Below are 27,977 nucleotides of genomic sequence, written 5' to 3' on the forward strand. Positions count from 1 at the left end.
TATATACAGTCATGCTCAAAAGTTTACATACCCCTTGCAGAATCTGCATAATGTTATTTTTAATTATATATATATATATATATATATATATATATATATATATATATATATATATATATATAATTAATTTAGTACTGTCCTGAATAAGATATTTTACATAAAATATGTAAAACAGATTGCTGAATTTATAAAAATGACCGTTCAAAAGTTCACATATTCTTAATTCTGTGTGTGGTTACCTGGATGATCCACAGCTGTTTGTTTTGTGATGGTTCTTCATGAGTCTCTTGTTTGTCCTGAGCAGTTAATTTGCAAATTTGATTTTCCAGCATCTTTTGCATATTTGAACCCTTTCCAGTAGTGACTGTATGATTTTGTGATCCATCTTTTCACACTGATAATGAACAGGATGAAGATGTGTATATATATATATATATATATATATATATAAATATGATTTTTTTTTTTTTTTTTTACGTTTTGTTTAAATATCATAATTTTTTAATTTAGTACTGCCCTTTAGAAGCAACAGAAAATACTTACATGTCTCCCAGAAGACAAATTAAATACAATTTACCTTGATCTTCAAATTCAAAAAGTTTACACCCCCTGGTTCTTAATGATTCGTGTTTCCTTCTGGAGCAAAAATACAGCTTTTATATACTTTTATGTAAAATACCTTATTCAGTACAGTACTAAATAAAAAAATAATATGCATTTTGTATGATCCCTCTTATTTTGTTAAAACAATTAACATTTTGCAGATTCTGCAAGGGGTATGTAAACTTTTGAGCATGACTGTATATCATAAAATGCATTGTGTTGGGGTTTGCCTTCAGTTTTGGACAGTCATTTATTCTGGCTATTGCTTAAAACTCATATTATCAAAGTCTGTAGACCTGACAGAACTTCTGTACTGTAGAACAAAAGTCTGTTTCCTCCCAGAAATATCAACTGTTTAACAGGGTTAAATACGGCTATAGTCACAGTACCAGTTTTCCTTTCTTTAACACAGAGTCTCACAACTGAAGTGTAGGGAGACGTTTATTCAGTTCTTTTAAAAGTGCCTTACATTTTGACTTGAGGTAAATACATACATCATTATGAGAAACATTTCAGGACAAGACAAACCTGCTTTCAAATATAGATTGATACTATTTCCCTGTGTTTTTAACATGTTTTCTTTTAATGTAATTATATTTAAGAAGAACACCATGGCACATGGTATAAAAACACATTGAAACTCCAGGGAAGATCAAAAACCAACAGACCTTAATGAACTGAGTGGTATTTGGAATCACAGTAGAGGTCCTTTTTGCATCGCTAACAATGTCATCGCTTAATGCTATATATATATACTGTACTGGTACGGTTACAGCACTCTGGCATTTGAAAATCATTCACATATTAAACAAAAAGAACAAACTTATTGCTTTTTTCAAACATTCTATAAACCACTTATTCATGTGCAAACTGTCTTGATGACCGTGTGAGAGTGGTTCACTCGTGTGGTATTTTGGGAGGGGAGATTGAGGAAAGAGACTGGGGTTTTTAGTACACCCATGAGATTGGTACCCACTGTGGGGTCGAGGAGGCTCTCTCGATGGCCTCCTCTACACCTTTAACACTCTCATCCACATCATTGTTGACGAGCATTTCATCGAAGAAGTGGCGGTATGCACTGAGGATGCCGTCCGATTCTTTCTGGATGTTCTGCAATGCCTCTGACTGAAAAGTAGAATGGAAACTTAGATTACAAATCTTGTGTACAAAGGAAAGTTTGCTTTATTATAAACTTCAGGTCATAAGCATGCTTCTGGGACCAGATTCACAAAATGATCCCAAGCGCAATTCTTGGAAAAAAAAACAAACAAACAAAAAAAAAATTACAGTTTCAGTGCAGCTTCAAATGGCTTTAAATTATACCAGACGAGGAATGAGGGTCTTATCTAGCGAAACGGTTGGCCATTTTCGAAAACACAAATGCTCGCCTCGCAAGTGCTTCCGCCAGAACACCTGCCGTATTCTTCAAAACTTACGCCGTATGTCCAACACCTTCCCTATTCAAATTACGGAACGAATGTGGCGTATATGAAGCATATACATTTTTTAGAAAATGACCGATCGTTTCACTAGATAAGACCCTTATTCCTCGTCTGGTATCATTTAAAGGCCTTTGAAGCATCACTGAAACTGTAAATTTGACCTTCAACCATTTGGGGCCAATTGAAGTCCACTATATGGAGAATAATCCTGGAATATTTTCATCAAAAACCTTCATTTATTTTCGACTGAAGAAAAAAAGGACCTGGACATCTTAGATAACATGGGGGTGTGTAAATTATCAGGAAATTTTAATATGAAAAGAGAAAAAATGAAAATTATTCCAAGCTTTACTTGCCCTCAAGCCATCCTAGGTGTATATGATTATCTTCTTTCAGATGAACACAATCAGAGTTATACTTAAAAATATCCTGGCTCTTTCAAACTTTAAAATGGGAGTGAATGGCACTCACGATTTTGAAGCCCCCAAAAAAGTGCATTCATCCTTCAATAAAATTAATCCATATGGCTCCAGGGGGTTAATAAAGGTTTTTTTTTTTAAAGAAAAATATCCATATTTTCAACTTACTATATTCTTCTTACAAAAACCTATCACTTATCCTTAATTAACCACCTGGAGCCCTATGGATTACTTTTATGATGGATGTATGCACATTTTTGGACTTCAAAATCTCGAGCCCCATTCACTCCCATTATAAAGCTTGGAAGAGCCAGGATATTTATTAATATAACTCCACTTGTGTTCATCTCATACAAGATCATAAACACCTAGGATGGCTTGTGGGTAAGTAAATCATGAGATAATTTTCACTTTTGGGTGAACTATCACTTTAAGGATGTTTTGTGAATCCAGCCCCTGGGGTTTAAAGCCTGAATAATTACTTTTCTAACCTGATTGGCAGTGTTAGTAGGAGCAATGAACATCACAAGAGGAGCCATCTCTGCCGTTCGGAGCACTTTCAGCGTCTGGTAAAAAAAAAACCCCCAAAGAGTTCAGAAAGCAATTGACTGACAAAGCTAGAAATACTGACGGTTCATCGAAATAAAAACAAACTAGATTTTGAAGAAAATGTGAGTTCTCACTTGTCACCACAATGCTAAGGATCAAATGCTATGCTAATTTAGTTGACAGCAGACTCAACAGTGTTTGATTACCTGTGGTTCCACATCCAACAAAGCAATTTTCCCCTGTTCGTGAATCTTGTGGACAGTTTCGATCTTAGTACCAAACATGTGTCCCTGGTAACTGCCGTATTCAAGTAGCTCATTCCCGACAATACATTTGGTCATTTCATCGTTGGAAATAAAGTAATATTCTTTGCCATTCTCCTCATCCTTCTTTGGAGGTCTAGTGGTGTCTGCAAAGAAAACAATTATTAATGATTTATTATTTTGTCATGCTTTCCAGTAAACATCCTTACAATAAGACATATTTTATTTAAGAAGCAAAACTCTATATAACTTGTTTTCAGAGAATATATAATAAATGAATAATCTTTACATCTTTGTAAGATATGTCTTCTTCTTATAGTCATAACATCTTATTCAGTTTTGTTTCTCGAATTGAGATCTTGTGAATCAGAATTGGAATCGGGTCACCTGTATCGATACCCAACACTAACAGTCAAGCTGTTCTCAAGCAAAACTGAGCTGGTCCACCAGCACTCCTGCTTCCCATGCTGGAGACCAGCAAACCAGAAACCAGCATCCCCTGCCGGTCCCAGCATGCAAAACATTCCTTATGCTAGTCAACAGGAATGCTGGATTTTTCAGCAGGGTATCCACATTGATTTGTGACTGTATATAATGCAGTTTTGCTCTGTTTAAATATTAACAATCCTAAACACAGGTTGGAGTTAAGAAAATTAAAGTGAGAAGGGATGCAGCTGCACTGTACATACGTGGTGCTGGGTAGGCAAACTTCTCAGGATATTTGCTCAGCAGTGAATTTTTAATATGGCTCCTTCCAACTCCAGGTGCACCTGTAAACAAGAGCAAAACATCAAATAACACATTTTAACCAGTAAACTTGAAATTAAATGCATTTTTGAATATCAAGCTCATTTTTGTGGATCTACGTGGCAATTTATATTTTATAAATGGATTCTTTTTAACATTGCCGGGATTTTCAGAAGCTAAAATCATCATAGTTTGATAAACTTCTATAGTGGTGAATGGAAATTCATCATGTATTTATTCCCATTTCTTCCAACTCCACAATAGCGTTTCGATGCCTTTCCAAAACAGGAAAAAAGAAAAGAAAAAAAAAAATTCTATAGACGGGTTAGAAGAGAGAACATGTCACTCCCTCAGCCGTTGTATTAGAAACACAGCAGCATTAACTAGTTTTCTGAAATGTAATGCCAAGGTAATATAACACAAAGTATAGTTTTATAAATATACTTAAAAAAGGAAATATAAAAAAAACTTGAGCTAGATTTACGACGTTAATAACTGCAAACGCGTCATCACAGTCTGTGATAAGGGTCCATTATAATATTTATTCTGTATAATGTCTGTTTGCTTTGTGCTCTAGTTTGGGTTTTGTCTGCCTGTCTGAGTGCTTTGAGTTGGTTGTCATGGTTACTGATTTAGTTACACACCTGTTCTGAGTTTCTTTGATTATCTCCCTGTGTATTTAAGCTCTGTGTCTGTTCTGTTCAGTGTCCGATCTCATCGTTATCAAAATAAGGTTTATAGATTAAAGGGATAGTTCACCCAAAAATGAAAATTTGATGTTTATCTGCTTACCCCCAGTGCATCCAAGATGTAGGTGATTTTTTTTCTTCAGTCGAACGCAAATTATGATTTTTAACTAACCGCTGCCGTCTGTCAGTCAAATAATAGCAGTGATTGGGAACTTCAACTATAACAGTAAATAAAACTTGCTTAGACAAATCAAAATTAAAACCTACGGCTCGTGACGACACATTAAATTCCTAAGACACGAAACGATCGGTTTGTGCGAGAAACCGAACATTATTTATATAATTTTTTACCTCTAATACACCACAATGCCCAACTTCGTTCAGCTTCCTGTTAGTGAGGTCAAAAAACGCGTTCTGGTGACGGAAGTGATGTCTCGCCCATATACTTCAATGAGCGCGAGACATCACTTCCGTTGTCAGAGTGCGATCAGACCTCACTAACCGGAAGTTGAACGAAGTTGGACATAGTGGTGTATTAGAGGTAAAAAATTATATAAATACTGTTCGGTTTCTCGCACAAACTGATCGTTTCGTGTCTTAGGACATCAATGTGTCGTCACGAGCCGCAGGGTTTAATTTGAATTTGTCTATGGAAGTTTTTTCGACTCTTATTGTTCAAGTTCCCAATCACTGCTATTATTTGACTGACAGACGGCAGCGGTTGCAGTTAAAAATTATAATTTGCGTTCGACTGAAGAAACAAATTCACCTACATCTTGGATGCACTGGGGGTAAGCAGATAAACATCAAATTTTCATTTTTGGGTGAACTATCCCTTTAAACACGTAATACGCATGTGCATGACGTCACTGTTTTCACAGATTCATGTTTTTGAAGACAAAAAATGATTCACTGTTTTCAAGTGTTCGCAACACCACACGCTGGTGACCCCTGCTGTTCAGAACAGTGTAAATGCAACAAAAAAATCAGGCCAAACATGAATTAAAAACACCTTACATAAACACATTGCAAATGTTTTATTGGAAGTAAAATCTATCAAATGCAATTAACTAATCATCTAATAATATTAAACATCAAGTGTCTGTGTAATATGTGCTCTTTTATTAATATTAAAAACTTGTTTTGTTTGTTCCATGAATGGTTCAGCTAAACAGGCCTAAACTTCTATTCTTTTTAATTATACTAATGTGTAATTGAAATGTCTACAAATGCATAAAACTGATCAGAGATCAGGTAAAAACCACAGACACTTGTTCATTAGTTCACCACTGGGGGGCGACTCTCAGTAAATCCGCATGATTCATGGGTTCACAGAGAAACGTTTCGAAACAGTTATGAAGCACGAAGCCACTGATTTGAAACTAAAGATTCATAAAGGTTTCAAAGCTTCATTATTTGAAATCGCCCATCAGAGTTTTCAGAGTGTTTTGTTACGTTTTGGAAAATGAAGGAACTGCTGCGATTAAATTCTGCGTTTTATTCTACCCTGCTGCAACCATGATGTGACACATAAATCCTCCATTCCCAGGAATTCCTTGCTAGTCTGAGCTGTGTCAAAGACAATGGAGACATAATATTTAAAGTTGATAAGTTTGATGATGCTTACCGATCAGAACCAGAGTTTTCCTGGTGAATGCAGGAAGTCTCACTACCTCTTCATAGGATATTACATCAAGCTGGTCAAAGACTAAAGAAGAAAAAATTAATCAGTTAATGCTAGTGCATCTACAGCTCTATACAGAAAACAGGCCTTAGAAATTATAAAGAGCTGAGCTTCACTAACTTGAACTGTGTTTGGCAAGGTACTTGTCTTTGCATTTCTTCTTCTTGCCAAAAGGACTGCAGGACTGTCCGACTTCCCGTGTCGCTTTGCTTTTGCTCGCTACTCGCCTGAAGAAACATCAGAAATGTTTAGCTTGTGAAAGAAAGGGAAATGTTAAATGTACATTACTGAGTCCTTGCAAATGTTCATCTGTCATCAAATACAGGAAAACGAATGCAGGTCAGATCGTACCATTCCTGAAGTTCTGGAGAAGGCATGAGTCCTGCAAAGTCTGTGGAGGAGCTGTCCACCTTCCCTTGCCACCAGTTTGGATCCTTCTTATTGATGATATGAATGATGTCACCCGTTTTAAATTTCAGGCCAGCTTCTTTGCATGGGATCAGGTCATCTTTGGCAGGGTCATAGTCAAACTGTGCCCTCATGTACATCTGCAAAAACATTATCCGGAAAACATTACTCTCTCATAAAACCGTCACAAGTGCTTCATAAAGATGGTTTATCAGATGATTTGTCATTGCCTTCAAATTTTAGGGGCTGGTTTCCCCTTACGAAAAAGAAGTTTACTTCAAGTTAATTGTATGCATCCTTAAGTAATGTTCAAGTACATTTTAAGTAGTAAATAAACTAATACTATAGTATAATATAGTAATATCAATGTACTAGTAGTAAACTTGTAAGTATACTGTTTCAATACTGCTTAAGACTATACTGGCCCACTTTTTACTATATAAAGTATACATTTAAAGGGGTGGTTGATTATGATTTCATTTTTTTAACTTTAGTTAGTGTGTGATGTTGCTGTTTGATCATAAACAACATCTGCAAAGTTACGACGCTCAAAGTTCAATGCAGAGAGAGATATTTTCTTTTGGACTACAACAAAAGGTTGAATACTAAAAGTTGTAACTTCTTCCTGAGTCTCTCCATCAGTGTCGACTCCGGTTTGAACAATGTAAGGCTGAACACCGTTACTGACAATCCTCATTTTGGCTGCGTGAGATTCTCCAGCTTTGTTGTTGTTGAGCAACCGAAGCGTGATCTGTAAATTTAAGCTCCGCCCTCTTCTGGAAAGGGGGCTGGGAGCAGCAGCTCATTTGCATTTAAAGGGACACACACAAAAACGGCGTGTTTTTTCTCACACCCAAATAGGGGCAAATTTGACAAGCTATAATAAATGATCTGTGGGGTATTTTGAGCTAAAACTTCACAGACATATTCTGGGGACACCAGAGACTTATATTACATCTTGTGAAAGGGGCACTGCAGTGTACTGTACAAAAGTGTAACTGCAAGTATACTTGTAAGTGAACATAATACTTAGTTTACTATTTATATATATAATTTTTGCATTTTACATGTACTTTTTATGTACTTATGAACATAGTAGTATATGACTGAAAGTATACTTTCTTATTTTTAGTTTAAAATAAGTATACTAATAGCACACTTGAATAAAACGTCTTTTTTGTGTGTTTCCAGGGTCAACAAAAGATGTTGATCCAGGAACATGTCCTACTTTTGTAAATCATGCTGTATGTATATAAATATTATCCTGTTGTAATAAGAAAAAAAGTATCTCTGTATGTGATGCATTCATTTTTGTTTTTTTATATATAATTGTCATACACTACCGGTCAAAAATTTAGAAATAATTACGATTTTTTAAAGATCATCAAGGCTGTATTTATTTGATCAAAAATACAGTAAAATAGCACTATTGTTACAATAAGCAATATTATTACAATTATAATAACTCTATTCATATATTTTGTAATTTATTCCTGTGATTTATTCTAGTCTTCATTGTCACATGATCCTTCAGAAATCATTCTAATATGCTGATTTTATATATAAGACAGACAGAAAAACAGAAAGACAGATAGACATGGATAGATGATAGATAGATGATAGATGAGATAGATAGATAGATAGATAGATAGATAGATAGATAGATAGATAGATAGATAGATAGATAGATAGATAGATAGATATTAGTGCCAATATCTACTGCTACAGTCTAAAACTGATAAGCAAACCTCTAGATGAATCCTGCCATAGCTCATCACAATGTCAAACAATGTTTTATAGGTTTCACTGCTGTGCCGTTTGACGCTGTGTGACCAGCAGATGGCAGAAGAGGGTTTGAAGTTACTTCATCTAATGAGAAAAGTAAGTGTAGAGTTATCTGCTATTGATGCTTTAAATAGTCACCTGTGTCTTTCATTGGTTTCCCATTCCCATGATAAACCTCAAACCTTAATTTAATCAAGGATACAGAATAGACAGACAAAGAAATAAGTGATCAAATTTGAGCGCATATTTACAAATCAAAGGGTAAAGCGAGATGAGTAGATTGTGATCATAAAAATATATATATGTATTGAAGCAAGAAATAGGCAGGATGTGAGAATGATTTAGCTGTTGTTTCACTCACCTCGCATGCCATAGGGCGACTTTGCTGATTGGGGATGATTTTCAATGTGACAACACCGTTTGTGTCTTTCTGTAATGTTAAACAACATTCAACAACATCAAATCAACAGTAACATGACCACAAACACAACTCAGAGTGCCAGTTCTTCTTAAAAACTGCTGCTTTGAAATTGTAGTAGTTACTAACAGACAGTAGCAATTTACACAGATGCTTTCTTTGTTCAGTTTCACAGAAAAATTCTATTTAGCATAAAATGTAAAAAATGTCTCATTCTAATTTTGGTATACAGTAATGAAAATCATCCTGGTCATTGTACACAAATGCTGCCATTATATATGCTTTCATTTTTACTATGCATTTACAAAACATGGTGTAAAAATGTAAAATTCGATTAATTTCAGGAGATTCTCCAGTTCGTTGTGTACTATCACAAAACAATGTGACATTTAAACAGTCTATGCAGATTTTTTTTTCATGCTACACCACTTGTGAGAAAACATAAGTAACAGGAAAAGCTACACAGTTTGTGTAACGTTAGGTAGGTCACTACTTTCAGTTAGTTACTCCTCAACACCCATTTTGAAAAAGAAGTGTGGTTAATTACACTGAATGTGCACTTCAGTCATACTTCAAATCTTCAAAACTTCTAATTATATATTTCAAAACACTGTACTTGCTGATAATATAATATTAATCAAATAAAGGCCACTTATGATTATGTTTCTTAACACACTTGTATTTTTATGTCAAATTAAATTTGACTTTAAAGTAAGTTACAATAACTTGCAATTAAGAAATCATTACATTCAGTTCACACTTTAGTATTTTCTTTTTTAAAGTGTTATTTCTAAAAAAAAGCACACTTTGATAATGACAAAACAACCCACCAGAATCTTCTGCAGTTGGTCTACACTTTGATTAGCAACACTTTTCCCATTGATCTCTGCGATTTCATCACCTTCATGTAAAGAACCTGTTAAAAAAAAAAGAGAGAGAGAGAGAGAGAGAGAGAGAGAGAGAAAAAAAGGTCAAGCTTTTATGCATTTAGCTGTATTGAAAGCAGGGATGTCCCGATCAAATTTCTTTGTGCCCCTGATCTGATCCGAGTCATTGAATATTGAGTATCTGCCAATCAGTGATGTGTGATGGTGTTTAAAATGAGGAGGCAAAGTCTCCACATTTTTTATATACTGTATATCACATTTACATTTATGTTCGTTATTCTTATCTGGTTAAATAGACATAACATAAAAAAAGAGATGCCAAATACAATTCTATTTTGTATTTTATGCAATAACTATGTGTTTTGTTTATTAAAACCAAGCATACATTTCATCAAGCTAGTGTTTTTAAACATTTTTTACATTTATTCCAAAACAATAACTAAAGGCAGTAACAATTTAATCATTATATATTATTTGTGAACTATTATTTAGCTTTTATTTTTAATAGTCAACTTATTTTCAGCAGTCATCAAGCTTGTATGCACTGGTCACAGACACTGTCACAAAAAATGTACCTTCAATTTCCCCAAGCTGATTGCTCACTAAAAACCCCCACAGTCATCATGTTTTCATGCTATTTTAAGTTTGACTTTGACGTGACATAAAGCGGTGAAATGGCTGAGTTTCTTACCTACTTTTTAATTAGTCTTCCCATTAACAGCATCATTGTCTTCATTCAGGCCGATTAGAAAGCACACAAAAACAAGAGGCGGGATTTATCGCGTGAACCAATCATATCAAATCAAAACCGATCATATCCAATCACAGCACGATGGAGGCATTGCCTCCTCTCATGTGACCGATTCATTCTCAATTACCCCCATTAAACTCACTGCACACTTTACGGGGTCTGTTTAAAGTCAATGGGAACAGAAGAGGCAAGCCTCCCGCTGTAACTTCACCTGTGGGTGTCGCTGTTGGACAGTGTTACTTTATAAAAATGAGCGACTTTTACACTTTTTAATGTCACATTTTGTAATATTTGCTGTCAGTCAAGTCTGAAGCAAGACAAAACCTACAGCAATGACGTCTCAGAAAGTCTGATGGCAGATAAAAATAAACAGTAAATAAATTACTTTTGAATGATAAGTGTGCACCAAATATGCTTGAATGTATGTTTTAGTGACGCGCTAGAACAGACCTCATCGGTTCAATTTAGCTGCTTCTTTTTTAAAGGCCATTTAACAGCGGTTGGCAAACCCACCTGAAGGTGCATACCGCCACCTACTGTATGACAACTGCATGACAGATGACGTAAAATAAAAGATCGGGCTTAGGATAGCTGTTACCGATCAGTTGAAAAAAAGCACAATCGGCCCGATACCGATCGGGCTCAGGACATCCCTTATGGAAATTATTGCATAATTATTTACAAACAAACAAACCAAGAATCCACTGTACCTTGTCTGTGTATCATCCCTCCATGTAATATTCTCGCCACTGTACACCTCTGCTTTTCATTCAGCTTAAGAGTTACACCCTGAACAGACACAGAGCACAATATTACTCTTCTGCTGTTTAGAGACTTCAAAACTGCTTTTCAAACATGTTCACTGTGAATTGTCATTGGATGGATAAGATCTTTTTAAAATACTCCTTTTTTGTTCCATTCAAAAAATAAATAACAGTGTACAAGTATGGAACAACACAAGTAAACCAGATGAGTAAAGTTTGATGATTTGATAGCATGTTTTGGCATACTGTTAGCATGATTTAGCATGATTTTAAACACTGTTAACATGAATTAGCATGTTGCGTACATGTTTTAACATTTTGCTTACATGTTTTAGCATGTTGCTAGCATGTTTTGGCATACTGTTAGCATGATTTAGCATGATTTTAAACACTGTTAACATGAATTAGCATGTTGTGTACATGTTTTAGCATTTTGCTTACATGTTTTAGCATTGTGCTAGCATGGATTGGCATGTTTTAACACTGCTAGCATTAATAAGCATGTTTTAGCTTGCTGCTAACAGCATGAACTAGCATGTTTTAACACTGTGCTAACCTGAATTACCATGTAGCCAGCATGTTTTATCACATTTAGAGCATGGTTTAACACTTTGCTAGCACGAATTAGCATGCTGCTAGCATGTTTTAACACATTAGCTGCTTTTCCAGCATCGGGCCGAACAGTTCTTAGAATGGTAAGGAACGGTACCAGTTGTCTTTCCACTGGAGCCTGGTTCGGCACGGCATGATTGCAAACCTCGGCCCGGAATTCAGACAGGAAACAGACAAGTGACCAATCCTGAGTGGTGAGGTCACTTCACGGATTCTACCAGCATGATTCGGCACGCCGAATCATGCTGGTAGAATCCGTGAAGTGACCTCACCACTCAGGATTGGTCACTTGTCTGTTTCCTGGCTACCAGTTTCTCTGTAGCTGGCTAAGCGCTCTATTTGAGCAACATAAACGCAAGTTAATGATAAAATTAAAAGAAATATCTGATCATCCTCCCTAACGCGGCCATTATTTACATCTCATAATAACAGTAAGCCGTTGCGTTACCAAGGCAATGATTGACGCTTTTGTATTACATTTCAAATAACGGCCATTTATCAGCCCCGCAGTGGAAAATGAAACCGGAACCATACCTGCTGGCCGGGATCGGCACGGAATGGAACGTTTACACAATGAGAACTGTTCGGCCCTATTGTTAACATGAATCAGCATGATTTACCACATTGCTAACATGTTTTTGCAAATTGCTAACATGATTTAACTCTTTGCTAGCATGAATTAGAATGTTGCTAATATGAATCAGCATGTTTTACCACTTTGATAGCATGTTTTAACACATTGCTAATATTAATATAACCAACATGTCCTCCAACAAATACGCCCATATAAGTCGTTTGTCACTTCCCTGAAATACGACCCATAAAGTTGCGCCCCTATCGACAACAGGACACTTTCATTTTAATGCATTGTTCGCTTTTATCTGCGTTATATTTTGGGTTTCGCGTAGTTCAATTGGCAGAGCATTGCAATATATTACAATATGCAATCATGTGATCATACGATCGTGGGTTCGATCCCATGGAACGCATGTGCTCATAAAGTGTTTATGCACTATAAATCACTAAGGGTAGGTTTAGGGGTGGGGTGGGTGTAGTTGTTAATATAAAAATTAGTTTTGCTAAAAGTCCACACATTACCAATCAAAATGCATGTTCATTTAAATGCAATGACAGTCATACGTCATTTCATGATGACAGACGTAACACCAGTGTTGGGGAAGCTACTCTGAAACTGTAGTTTGACAAGCTACAAGCTACTCATAAATTAAAGTAGTTAAACTACTGTCAAGCTACCCTTTTGAAAAAGTAGTTAGCTACACTACAAGTTACTATCAAAAAGTAGCTAGCTACATTGAAACTACTTTGATTTTTTTTTTTTTTTTTTTTTTTTTTTTAAATGACATAGCTTATTACAAATAACTGTTCATGAAGAATGTTTAAGTAAGATGTTTGGAGTTTAAAACAAAGCAATGCACTACAATTATGATTTCAAAGCATACTGTTTTATTTTGTAAACTATATCAAAAGATACAATACTCAAATGTAGCCTATATCTCAAACTGACTCTCTTTGCACGCTTTATATATAATACATTCAGAATTTTAATATAAATTTTGTTTTTCATGCTATGAGAGGACTGACCACCAGTTGCACTCTGCAGTTTCAGAAGTGATTTCTACATATAAATGCAGGATTCATGCTCAAAATTGCTACCATAACCATAACACGGGACAAAAATATGCAATAATAAGAATAAGAATAGGCAATGTAAATGCAGACTAGAAAAATATTAGAATTTTTGAATCAATATTTTTGAAATTCTATTCCAATTATTTGTAAAATGACTTAAAATCTTGAATGTCTCACTATGCATTGCTATTCTTATTATGGTGGAGCCGTTGTTTACACATTACATCTGCACTTAATTATAATAACACCATCACTTATTTCAGAAGCACCCTCAATGATTTGATTCTGGAACCGGACCTGCACGTAAACTAGGGATGTCCCGATCACGTTTTTTTGCCCTCGAGTCCGAGTCCGAGTCATTTGATTTTGAGTATCTGCCGATACCGAGTCCCGATCCGATACTTCTATAATAGCCTACATAAAAAAGAATAAAGAAGAGCGAAAAAACAGATCCAGGAACAGTGCTTTTCAGGTTTTTCAGGTATCTAACATTAATCAAATATAAAATATCACTGCATATTATCTTTACTGTATAAAATAAATAAAGATTAATCATTATTGAAGTTACAAAAACTATTCAGTCAAGAGCAGTGAGTGATTTCTTTGTTATTTGTTGTTTGATTTAACATTAAATACAGGCAGCAAGAATAGTTTTTTTCCCTTTAAGACATGCACGATCCAGTACATATACTGTTCCACATGCGCTGTCTTTCTCGACTAATATACGTTCACTTAAGACATAACCGACTATGTTTGCTAGGATACTCGCTAGGACGGGCATGTTGACATAATTTTTGTATGAATGTGGCCGCCGAAGCGCAAGACTTAAAAGAGAACTCAGTATTTGCGCGCTGACTGGAATAAGCGTGCGCGCTTCGGATGAGCGCACACAAATCTTCTCACAGCGCGTGTGAGTTCTCTTTCGCGTCTTGTTCTTGAAGGTTTAAATCAGCAAGGCTTAAATGAGTTAGTTTAAACACAGACAGCAACGTGTGCTGTTCAGGTCTCACCTGCGCTCGCGCGCTATCAACACCCGGGTGATGACGGCGTAAATGACTGGACATGAGAGCAGACGGCACTCGCAGTTAACAGTTTACAAAGAGTGACTGTTTTGTCCACGCTTTCTGATTATCGTTGTTGTAACGTTTTGTGCATCCATCGACTGAAACATACATTATCTGAACTCTGTCTGTTTTCCACGTTACTATTTTAAACAAACCATATTAACCAATAGATGCGTCGTCATTCGAGATGGACCGCGGTGCAAGTGCGTACCGAACCGTCAAGTCAAGTCACCTTTATTTATATAGCGCTTTTTACAATGCAGATTGTGTCAAAGCAGCTTTACATTGATAACTGGTACATAATTTGGCTGCACAGCAGCTCTTAAATAATAAATAATAAGTGGAGAACCGTATGGTTCGATTTTTTACCGAGAACCGTTGCACCCCTAATACATATATATCCGAGTCCTGATCGGGAGGTAACGTCCGATTCCGATCGAGTCTGAAACCACGTGATCGGGCCCGATTTCCGATCACGTGATCGGATCTGGACATCCCTAACGTAAACCGAACCGGAACTTAAATTGGATACACAGAAAAATGCAGGTCAAACTCACAGCACATGCAGTTATAAAGCTTTGAGATGCGAATCATGCGCTTCTCGCGTGAACATTCTTATATCCGAGCAACCGATTTTATTAGATCAGCCTTTGCCGTGTGATAAGGGCACTAAGCTATAACGCGATTTTGTTTTCAAAAAGTTGACGGATGCTTTGTCCTTACATAATCATCAGGCGATCTCTTCTCGATGAACTGCCAATGAACTGATAAAGCCGCAAGATGCGTTATATAACAATAGATGGCGGTAATGCACGATGTTAGTTCGTGATCTGAAGACGCTGAAGACAAACTCGTCAGAACGCAAAACGGAAAGTACCTTGTAGCTTTTGGTCGCGCTACACTGATACTTGCTGGAAAATGTAGTTAACTACTGGAAAAGCTACACTATTTTAAAAGTAGCTGAAGTACATACAAGTTACTGAAAAATGTAGTTAAACTAGTAGCGCCGCTACATGTAGTTAACTACTCCCCAACACTGCGTAACACGACCCTCATTATTTTTACGCCTGCTAGAGGGCGCATGACTTTAAAACATAAATATAGGTCGTAATAAGGTGCTTGAAAAAACGACCTACAGGGTCGTTTTTTGGAGGAGGACAGTCTCAATTTAACATGTTTTAACATGATGCTAACATTTTTTAGCAGATTGCTAGCATGATTTGTCAAGCCAACAAAATAATGACAGAATTAATCTGTGAATTATATTCCTTTAAAGAGAATTTAAATAATGTAAATAATAAGAATTCAAATAATTTTAATTTCGTAAATACAAGACATGAAACATATGAAAATAAAAGGTATAATACCAGTGGCTCAGAGGGGTTCTTCTCAAAGGCCACTTCTCTCATCTTGTTTACGTCTTTGCCGTTCATATGGCCGGCGCTGCCGTTGCTGTAGACTTCCTGTGCTTTGCTGTCGTATGTCTGCATGGCGGCCTGGGAATGCAAACACGGATCACATTAAGCTCTGTATTACAGGAAACGCACCTTTGAGATCCTAATAATTAGCTTTGTCTGTGGTTAATTAACATTACCCAGTACTTAAATGTATAATTACACTGTAACAAGAACACTTTAAAATAAAGTGTATCCAAACATATATATCAGCACTTTGTCTAGGCATAAAATAACGTGGTAATATGGATTGAGGGGTCATTGTGGACATCTGTCCTGGGTTAACGATTAAACGGTCACATCTTAACACTTCATTAAATCCTGCAATGCTGGGAACTGGTTGGCATGGTTACGTTGTCTGATGAGGGGGCTTGATTTCAACTAGCATGACTAAACAAACTTCCTCAGAAGATAATAATGGTACCTTCTTTAATGCTTTAGTGTTATTATGTTAAATAGAGTAGTCCAATACACAAGTTTGTTTTTTTCTATAACCAACTTTTCAAAAATTATTTTCATTCTAAAATATAAACACTCCCATCTTCATTCATTTTTATTCACATAAGAATAAAGTTTCAAATCTTTGTTACTTTTGTTTATACATAACAATGGCTCTAATCATCTCTGTATTTCCATGTATGCTGGATAGTCAATTTTTCAACAAACTAGCCTGTTTTAGGGGGAAAAAATGCAAGCTTGTGCGTGATCTTTTACACCATGTCTACACTGGACGTGACAAAGTAACCGTTTTGTTCTTCGTGTCAGAAGTATATCACCTGCCCTCAAGCATTAATTTTGAGCATCACAGAGATGCTCAGTTTGTCAATCATCTGCTTTCACAGACACAGCAGTGGACCTATAGGGGGCAGCAGTCAGTCATTTTAATCATACTATGAAGACGTGCATAAAAATGCAATTTCTTACTTTTACAACCCTTCAAGCAGTGATCTAAGAAAGGCTCTTACGTACACTTGATATTCAGCAAATGCATGACAACGCATGAATGATCCGAGATCAGGGCAAAGTTTACACCACATTACTACTATTACATGATCAGGACTTTGGAACTCGGCTTTCAAGACATGATGATTGACGATTGGCTGATGTCAGGTTTTGATAACCAGCATAATCTGGTGTCAGCTAGATATTGTGATGATGTATAATGTTTTCCCACATTGTGAAATCCACTATGTCTTCATGGAGTTTCCACATGAGGGAGAGTGGGTAAGATGTGACACTTTTTACGTAAAGTCAGAGATAAAATTAACCCCAAAATTAAAACTTGATATCATACACTCTCATGTCATGCCAAAACGTAATGACTTTTTTTCTGTGGAGAGCAGAAAAAAATGAAGAATGTTGGTAGCCAAACCCAAAAAAGTCAAGGAAAAAAGGAAAAGGAAAATGAGCAGAAATCAATCTAACTAGCCAGCAAAAAGTTTAATAATGTGAATATAGTGAAACAATTTTCAAACATTTTAGTTGAGCCAATGGCACACTTTACCCCCACAGCTACCATTCATCATTTAACCATTTATGGCTATTTTTTTGTAAAAAAAAAAAAAATAATGGCACGGCTTTATATATTGGCAATTCATCAACATGTATTATATCTGGCTCCTTCCAGTGGACCATGAATCTTAAGTTATTAGAAACTGCTGAAAGAGGTTGTTTTTGAAAGCAAAGAATGACACAAATCTTGCTTGTCATGACTCATGAGTAATATCATTCTTTTAACTTGACACACCTAAAGTTTTAGTGCAAAACAGCATTGCAAAAACACTGGAAATCGCTGACACATGACAAGTTTTGGCAGCAAAATGTTTAACAAATGGAGCAAATAAATTTGATTAGTCTGCGATATATCATCACAATTTGTAAACTAATATATTAAAATATTATAAATATTAACATCATGATTTCCTGTAACTCTACTTTAAAACAATGTGTATTGTGAAAAGTGTTATACAAATAAAAACCAACTTTTATGACACATTATATGAGATTCAGGTCATAATCAAAAGATGCTTTTGTCTAAACCTCAATGAGAAAAGTACTGTAAGTCAGTATTTGTATCAAAGCATGCAAGATGTTCTGCATTTAAGTTAGCCTAAAGGATATTGACAATGAAGGTAACAGGGTTATGACTGGGTCCATTAGTGTAAGTGAGATAACAGATCTCCCAGTCCCAGATCTGGGAGACTACATTAAGGAAATCAAATCAGTGCTCTAGTGTTTCCTGATCGTATGGATTCTCTGCAGAAACCCATTTACACACACATACTGTACGATAATCCTGAAACACATGCTTATTCATATACGTTTACACTTAATTCAATTCATTATAAATATAGCATCTGCCGAGACACATTAAGACCAGAGGCAGAGGTGCAATTTTAATATCATGTCTCAATGCCCTTAAACACACAAGTTGAGTCAGTTAAAAATGCAATTGCCAGTGCATATTGCTGTGGACACTCTAGTCAAACCTGTTTAGGGTACAAAACACTGCTATTTTACTGCACTTAGTATACCAACAGAGATACTTCCAGGGTCTTTCATGATAAAGTGATTAAAGGAATATTGAAGGCTTTGAATATAATGCATTAATTTTAAATCAAAATAAAAGTTCAGTTTAAGTTTGGTTTTGAAGACATTGTGACAGAAATATATTACTATTGTACAGTAGCTAGAATGGACTTCTCAAAGTAATAATAATAATATATTAATAATCAGTTCTTTATTTTTTTTAAAGTCAGCATGAAATAAAAGCTGCTATAGTCTTTTCTTCCCTACTGTGATGTATATCCGAGAATATCAGGAATGGATTGGATCGTTGGATGCTTGTGGTTTGCTATTGGTGAATCTCATGTGAGTGACAGGTTGCCCCGCCCTCACACCAGTAAACGCATCATTAAAGAAGACACGTTGTTACAAGAGAGAGGGGTTATTTCGATTAAAGATTATGAGGGCACATTCTTTTTTTTTTTTAAATCATAGATAAATCATTTTTAACAAATACTGCAATATTCCATTAAAATAAAAAATTGTCAATTTTGATTTCATGGTGCCTTTAAGGACATCACAGAATTGCTGTCCATGTTTTAACTTTAACAGAAGTCTGCAGCACTTCCTCTGCCAAAAAAAAAAATTAAAAAAAAAGGAAATTGATTTAATTTGATTACATTTTAAAAGATTGTAAATTGTTAATGTTTTTTGCCTTCATTTTATTATCACTGTTTTGATAATAAATTTGTACTAAATCATAAATTCATAAAAAATTTAAAAAATAAACATAGAATTAAAAAAAAAAAAAACATTTCACAGGGTCCTACTATTGTACAAAAAATGATTAAATATGAAATTGTTAAAGTTTTATGAATTTAGTCTATTAAACTTATTATTAACATTTATTTCAGAAAATTAAAATGGAGGGGAAAAAATGAAATTTGGGGAAAAAAATAAAATGGATTCCATACGGCTTAAAAGACAATAACTATAATGATAACTATAAATGTAAGGAAGGAATAATTAATGACAGGCCGTTGGATTATTAGAAAATAATGCACACCCAAGGTGGTTATGACGTTACAAGGCCATTACACCTCGCATTATTTTCTAATAATTCAACGGACCGGGGTCAATTATTCCGCTTATACTACCGCACATCAAGACACTGTTCAGATGTTCAGATATTTCAAGGCATTTGTCAGGTTTATATATTTACAGTTATAGCTGTCTACTGTTCACAAAATAATAAAAGAAAAAGGAAATCCTCTGGATTCCACTATAATTTAGTATGCTTCCCCTATTTTAAATCCCACCAGCTGCCACTGCCAGTTGATACCAACCACACCAGCTTGGAGACAAATCATCAGTGAAGCCTCCTGTAAACTTGCTTCATACTGCTGACAAAGCTGTCATCATTAGAGGGAAGTCACATGTTGAAAGGAAACAGTATTACATCCTGAGCAAAGGTTGCATGCCATGATTTGGCTGATAAAACATCAATGCGTCGGTCAGCTAAAGAGAACCTACTAATACGTTTCCATGCAAAGAAACATGTTGACTCAGGTCTTGTGAAATCAACACTTCAAGTTGAATTCAGTGTTGGCATAACTACAGCTATCACAGTTTACAGCAGGTCATATTCTCGTCAAATCCCTAACCATTGACTGTAATGCTAATTAGGCACTTTATTTGAACACTCCCAAACATCTGCAGTGCATATGAGGCCGATGAGAACCTGTGGCAGGCCCTTACACATCCTCATTCCCAATGGCAAAATAATGGTCTGCGACAATATCCTTATTCAGCTCACTACACTTCCTACTTTTGAGTTTCACTGAGTCAGGACTGTCATGTGACTCAACAGACAAAGAAAACCCCCCTCTGTTTTCAGGGCAGTGTCGGCTTGAGACGTTTAACGGTCACATGATTTTCAGTGCTAAACACGAAAAGAAACATCAGCAATAACCAAGACACTCCTACACATTTGAAATCATGTAAATAATCACTTCATTTTGAAACTCTACAGTCTTTTAATCTCCATCCGAAGCAAGCAAACAAAACTAAAACAAAGAAGAGTTCTGGAGATACGCACTGCAGTGCACTTTACCAAAACAAGTATGAAACAAGACTAGATGGCTCTGGCGGATACCTGCAGTGTGTTGACTCTTCAGTTTTGTGCCCCCTGGGAACAAAACACACTACTGATCTATGAAGACTGCATTGAGCGAACACAAGCCAGAACAACACTACTGAGTTTTAGCAGTGTCATCTTCCAAACCATGTAGACCAATCTGCCTGAAAGGGTTACTTCATGAATCTTGTTCGATTGGACTGCTAGTGCTATCTGATAAAAAAAAAATTAAATGTGTCTCTGCTAAACACATATAAATACAATCTTTTATTCACATGCTATGTGTAAATATACACTTACATGATGGTGCCAGTGCTGATCAGCCAAATCTTCTCTTTTTTGCGCATATGGTAATATGTATTTTGATTTTTAATTTGGCTCAATCAATGTTTCAATTTGAGAGGAATAAAGCGCAAATACATTTTTGGCCCGAATAACCAGATGAATTTACATTTGAATATTTTAAGGTCAACTCACACAGCACAGACAAACGCCAACAAACATGTCTGTCTGAGTTTGTCAGATCAGTGTGTTACCCCTGACGCATCTGTTGGCATTGGTCGAAGTTTGTTTTTACAACGAATGAACACGTTCAATCGGCTTTTATCAGGAATGTCTGAGCAGTGTGATATGATTTCCCAACAAATGCCAACAAACTCTAACATATTCTAATATAAACATCCTTTAGTGAGATGAAAATACCCCAAACCTCATGAAAATCTCATACAAATCATATACTATCATAATCATGTGTTTATTAGCTCCATGTTTCATGTGTAGAAACATTTCTCTGGGAAGTGAAAACACAAACAAACCTCACAGGAAGCCACTAATGGTCATCAGATCGCATAAATCAGTGGATAATGAATAGAAATGATGAATCTGTCTATAATAAATACTAAACTAGCTTGTGTATATATTTCTCCAAGCCCTAATGGACGCTGTTCAGTGCAGCTGTGTGAACACAAATAAACCTGTGACTGAATATGAATATGAATATCATAAGTTACCAATTGATTATTTTGCACTCCTGACATAAATTAAGAAACCAAACCGAATTTTAGCATGAACAGTTAACAAATATCAAAGCTAAAGTATTTAATCTTTCTAATGAAACAGTTTTCTCCAGATCAACTACAGTTCTCAACGTAAATTAAAGTATGTGGCCCGTCTTTCCAACCACGGCTTCCTCCACAACCTCTTTCGTTTTGTACGCCCTCTTTTCAGGCGAAAAATGGCACGTAAAGACATTCTGACTCAAAGTTTGTCTGTGTCTGTTGGGGCAGTGCGAACATGACAGATATTTTTCATAAAATACAAAATCCAATGGCCAACTTGATTGTCTGTGTTTGTTGGCGTCTGTCTGTGCGATGTGAATTGACCTTTACACATAAAGTTTCCATAAAACCATTTCACAAACATGAAACAAAATAAATAAACTAATTAATTAATTAATTAATTAATAAATGGTCCAGCTAATTTATATTTATACAGTGAAAAGGTGTACTCACATTTTGGCAACATTTAGCAAAAAAAAAAAAAAGAAAAAAAAAGGCCCATTTTCCATTGTAAACGATAAGTCACTTTTCTGTCGGTCAGTGCAGTGAATTCACCTGACCAACCAAAGTTTACACGGGGAATATCCATCTCCATGTACACCAGTAGTCTCTGCACTTACAATCACCCATGTGTGAACAGGGAAGCTACATGTCTGGTGCTTTTATCTAAAGCAAACACAATGCAGGGACGCTGTGATTTACACAAGCACCCCCAAACTGTTCTCCAGACTTCCCCCCTTTATCTGCAGAGAAAATGATGGCTTCTATTTATAGAAAGCTTGTGCTTCTTCAGTTTGACTAGTGAAGAATTGTAGATATATGACTAAGAGGGTGCTGCTGCCAGCAAGCCAGCACCCATAATGCTCTGAGCAGAAAAAATAATAACATATTAACATACAGGTTTAGTATTCTGATGAGATGTTGGTTAATCAAAGTAGATTTGAAACAAACTTTGTCTCATATTGTCTCCATGACTCTCATTTAAAAAGTGGTTTATGCTACGATAGCTTACTTGCCCAGTCAAAAGATCCATTTACAAGTGATATTTTGATCTATATATGACGATGCCATAATGTTATCAGCCAATATTAGCGCTGAATAAGCAGATAATATCAGGACAGTCAGAATCGGAGTATATTTAAGCTTTCCATATTTTGTACTGTAAAATAAATTTTGATTTCAATTTAAGATTTAACATGAAATTACACAGTGAAGCTTTACTGTACACATTAGATTTTAGTATACTGACTACGGCATAAAAAGATTTATTGGCAATGTCTACACCAATATATCTAAAAACAATATGTAATATTTTTTTTTTTAAATATCCAAAAACCACTAGAATAGTGTTATATATTTTGTTGACTTATTTACTTAGATTATCGCAAATATTTCCAAGAATGTTTAAATCCAGAGAAATAAGCAACTTTGACACGGACGGAGTGTCCGTACGTCGCTTATCAAAGACATCATACCCATGTTATCATCGATTTACAGTTTTATTTTGTAGAAACACCAAAGACACTTTAATATATTATGTATTTTCTTAGACAGGTGAGTAACTGTTTGGACACATTCATCGACAGAAAACTAATCATGTTATATAGCTCAACACAGTAAGTTTAAATCTCATTTTCTTGATTTACCGCGAGTGCCATGTTTTACCATGCCTAATATTGATCTAGCTTACTGCAGTGTGCAACAAGAGTCTCATAGCAGCCGCCGAGCAAACGCAAAGAGTAGCATTATAACAACTTTCAACACACAAATGTATGAAATACATGTATAAATATGATAAGCAGCGCTGCGTTACCTCACTTGACCGGAAGAAGCGGAAGTGCTTGACCGTGGCATAATAAAAGCTCGCTGCTCTTGAGATGTGTGTCGCGCGCAATTGCTCCAGCGGCCTCGATCCGCTCCAATGGTTTTCAGCCACACCCTGCTTCATACAACAGTAATGTTACTAAATCTTTAATACATTAGTTCATCCATGAACATGATTTCTGCCTGAGTCTCTTCTTTTCCACCGGCTGTAGACATGAAGACAACACCTCTCATGATTCCACAAAATCAAGGCATCGTCAAGCTATGCCTTTGTTTTGAATAACCCCTTGTTTACTGCAGGCGTCTACGGCACGTTACGGCTCTGGCGTTTTGTTCCGTCTTCTACACGGTGTCAACTCACACCAGAAGCATTTCAGAAGCGATACGGCTGGATTTTCTCAACCACTAGATTTGCCTGTCCGACGTTGTTTTTAATGGCTATATGGATAGATTTTGTCCAGTTTAATTGTGTTTATTGCTATGCCCTACTTTATTTTGCTGTAGCCTACAGACGAAGTTAATACATTTAAAAGACCAGTTATGGACGACAAGGACAAAACATTTTCAAGTTTTTCAACTTTCGAATCTCTTGTCGTCAGAAATTGACGACAAGAGATTCGAAAGTTGAAAAACTTGAAAATGTTTTGTAAATCTTAAAAATCATTTCTGGCCTCCTAGTGATGTGAAATATGAGCAGGGGTCTTCACACGGTTATTATTTTTACTTTATTTTGTATTTGAGCTGCGCGGCTTGGACGCGGCATTCGTCAAAAATAGACTGTCTATATTTAGCGAAGCGAGCCGCTTCTGGGACGCTTCTGAAACATGGCACGGTGCGGCTGGTGTAAACACAAGCATTGACTAGAGTAAGTGCGGATCAACTACGGTAGCCGCGTCGCAGCCGTAAAGCGCCCCAGACGTGTGCAGTGTAAATAAGCGGTAAGCGACCTCTAGTGGCGAAAATTACGTATTGTGCCTTTAAGACAATCAAAGGCCTTTTTTTCCCCCTGGTATTAAAATGCATTTTTGTCGGTCCAATCACAAGTGGACAACACTAAAGACAGGTGTAAAGCTTGTCCACTTTCGACTACTTCCAGAGGAGGTCGAAAACGCGGATTGCTTTCATAATGTAAACGCTCATGTGGTCGAATGCGCTCGAACAGCCGCAAAAGACCACCTACTGACCTAATGCGTAATCATCGTGGGACGTGTTGTTGGGAAGCACACTGGACAGGTGGGTTTTAAAGTTTTTTAATGTCTTGCAGCTTTTATTGAATAAACAAAAGTGTCTGCTCGCCTCATCTTTTTCTGATTTTGTAAGCATATGAAAGTTGTGTGAGCTTATTTCATCCACTGCATCAAAATATCTGAAAAAGCTCATACATATACATATATTATACATGCTCTGATGTAATATCAGTGCGCATCGACATGTAACCCTCCCGCTGGTGTTTTGATGAAAACAGAGTGACTGCCCATAGACCCTCTCCTCGAAGTAATCAGGACAGAAGCAGTCAAACGTGGACAAATGAGACAAAACACCAGGTGTAAACTGGAATGTGCTCCCTCGTCTACTTGTGATACCAGAGGTGTAAACAGAGCCAAAGGGATGTGCAACATTTTCCAGCTAGAGAGGCCCAGAGACAGACATAAACATCAGACGTTAATTTCAGTTTGAAGAGCAAGGGAAAAAATCCATAATCATGCATGGGTAGTTTCAGTGGGTCTCCCTCAAACCATTAGAGAGCACACATTGGACCAAGAAGATTAACTAATATGCCTTAAAATGGCAAACCTCCTGCAACTTATCCTATCCTCGCCACATGAGTACTATTGTAATATCATCAGTGACTTAAGAGGTTTATCTCAGGAAACAATCATTAACCTTGTTACTTCACTAGACTTTCACAACAAAATGTCTTTACCTTTTCAAACACAATGTCCCAGGTAGAGATGTAATTTCCCAAAATGTAATATTACAAAGTCTGTGAAGCCATAAAAAAGGCAATATAGCCTATAGGATTGTAATCTTATTTTATCTTAAAATTACATTGACATAATTCGATTCATAACATGTTTAAGATCATTTTATTTTGGTTTTATGTAATTTTACAAAGCTACAATAAAGTCAGACCATTCTAGATTTTATTTTTTTTGCTCTAATAAAAAACTGCTGATGATATCTTGTAATTTAATTTCATGTTCATATACCATTTTCAATCCTTCTTACCTGTTGCTTAAAGAAAAAACCGGCAATTAATATTGGAATCAGCTCATTTGGTTGTAAAAAAAAAAAATTGGTAAACAAAATTGGACATGAAAAATCATAATTCTTTTGAACTTTTCTTTTGCTGGTAGCAAAAGGAAAAGCAGTTAATGGCATTAACTCATACAAGTAAAGAGTAGAGAGATTGGTAATGATGATAAGTTGATGTGTGAATCTGAGACATTACTACGATGATTGATTTAATTATCAGTACAGTCATATAAAGTATAATTGTGATTTTAAGATTAATATTATATGCTATGATTATTATCTCTGCCAGCCCATAGGAATGATAAATCTGATCACTTTATTGTCTATTGTTTCTTCTCGAAAGGAACAAAATTAAATTGAGACTTTACTCTTTTCTCCTGAAAAAAAAACAAAAAAAAAAAACACTACAGACCCACTACTCATGAAATTCTTTTAAATCATCTGAGCTATTATATCTATATTAAATATTAAAACTCAATATTTTATGTCCACAACTGACACACTTGTGTCGAGAAAAATAATAATAATAATAAAATCTGAGAAAAGCACAAACTAAATGAACTCTATTAGGTGTCGTGATATAAAAGAGCAACTTTTAAGAAATACAAATTCCTTATTTATTTTTGCATAAACTATTAATTTGAGATGACTGGTGACTAGAGTATGACATCAGCAAAAAGTAGAGGCCTGTATAAAGTTATCTGAGAGCATAAGAATATGTTTCAAGACACAGTGTAAAAAATACCCACCAGCATTAAATGATATACTAATATAATTTGATTTATTTGTTTCAGAAAGAAACGACGCACAAACAGCCATAATGTAGCGATTGCGTAAATGAATCGTTTATTTTCAAAGAATTGGTGAACCGGTTCACTAAACCGGTCTGAAAGATTTGTTCACAAAGCAGACTAAGTCGTTCTTCTCCGAATTAAAGTTGCTGAATAGCTAAACAGAAAAAAAATAAAAAATAAAACATTTGGTACTGGAAATATAATTGACATACTCACATGCATGCTGCATCAGACATATGAAATTACAACAAACAAACAAAAACCCTGTTAATAAAAGGGGAAAAAACGTAATAACATAACAAATGTGCCTATATATGGCTCCACTCGAATTTTCAATGTTTTAAAATAGATTTTCTAATATGCACCGCGTGACAACGACATAACGTCATGGCATTTAAAGAATCAGTTCTGTTCGAAAGAACCGATTCGCAGAAAAGAGTCAGACTTCCTAGTCACTATCAACGTGACGTCACGATGCGTCATGCGAAAATAATATTCAATAATGTATTCAATATGAGTCATGTAACATTTCTGATAGTTATGCTGCGAAGTATTTTAGCTGAAATCGTCAAAATATCTAATTTTATCGAGAGGGAAGTTGTTCTGAGCAGCAGTGTGATGATGCTGATGTCAAACCGGGCTGTACCAGTCTGGACCAGCACATCCCTTATGTACAGAAGAAACTCTTATATCTGTGTGTGTGACACTGATAATAAACTATCGACAGACACGGTCAACATCCGATCGTCAAATGTAAATGCTGAAACAAGGAAATGGGTTGTTTAATGCGAATCTTCTTACCTTGTCAGGCTTGGGTTTGTTCTGCAGCAGCTGTTCCAGATAGAGATCCGAGAGAGCCGTCCGCGCGCTGTTGACACGCTCCAGAATGACAGCAGGCTCGTTTTTATTGGAATTTAATGTCATGTTTGACAGTTAAGAGGGGGAGGGGGTAGAAAAGAAAAAAAAAAAAGAAAATTAGTCTGGACCGAGTTGGGTCTGCTCAAGGTCCGAAAGGGGTGGGTCAAATAGAGCGACACGGCGTGATAAGAAAGCTTGAGATAGTTGAAGATAACGCTTGAGATTCGGGCTCGAAGTCCGGAGTTTGCGCAAGAGACAAGACACAGCTGACAAAGCACATAAACATTAGTGTGAGGAGGGGGCTGGCACACTGCAGCTTCCCTTCAGAGTGCGCACTTGCGTAGTTACTATCCCTG

General features: G+C 36.0%; 1 protein-coding gene across 2 annotated transcripts; it reads right to left on the reverse strand.

Annotated features, from left to right (window-relative positions):
• Positions 1-416: 416 nt before the first annotated feature.
• Positions 417-27,920, reverse strand: mpp1 (MAGUK p55 scaffold protein 1). Of its 2 annotated transcripts, none has more exons than XM_067375047.1 (12): positions 27,565-27,920; positions 16,103-16,231; positions 11,356-11,434; positions 9,838-9,923; positions 8,951-9,019; positions 6,748-6,944; positions 6,517-6,623; positions 6,340-6,420; positions 3,966-4,046; positions 3,220-3,422; positions 2,956-3,030; positions 417-1,728 (listed from the first exon to the last, which is right to left on the reverse strand). In XM_067375047.1, the coding sequence occupies exons 1-12, from the start codon at positions 27,685-27,687 to the stop codon at positions 1,552-1,554; spliced, it is 1,407 nt and encodes a 468-aa protein (XP_067231148.1). In that variant the 5' UTR covers positions 27,688-27,920; the 3' UTR covers positions 417-1,551. The 2 variants fall into 2 exon arrangements, with proteins under 2 accessions (XP_067231148.1, XP_067231149.1); XM_067375048.1 differs by lacking the exon at positions 27,565-27,920 and adding an exon at positions 26,980-27,129.
• Between the last annotated feature and the right edge of the window lie 57 nt (positions 27,921-27,977).

This window comes from Chanodichthys erythropterus, chromosome 22, assembly GCF_024489055.1.
Source record: "Chanodichthys erythropterus isolate Z2021 chromosome 22, ASM2448905v1, whole genome shotgun sequence".
Classification (NCBI taxonomy): Eukaryota; Metazoa; Chordata; class Actinopteri; order Cypriniformes; family Xenocyprididae; genus Chanodichthys; species Chanodichthys erythropterus.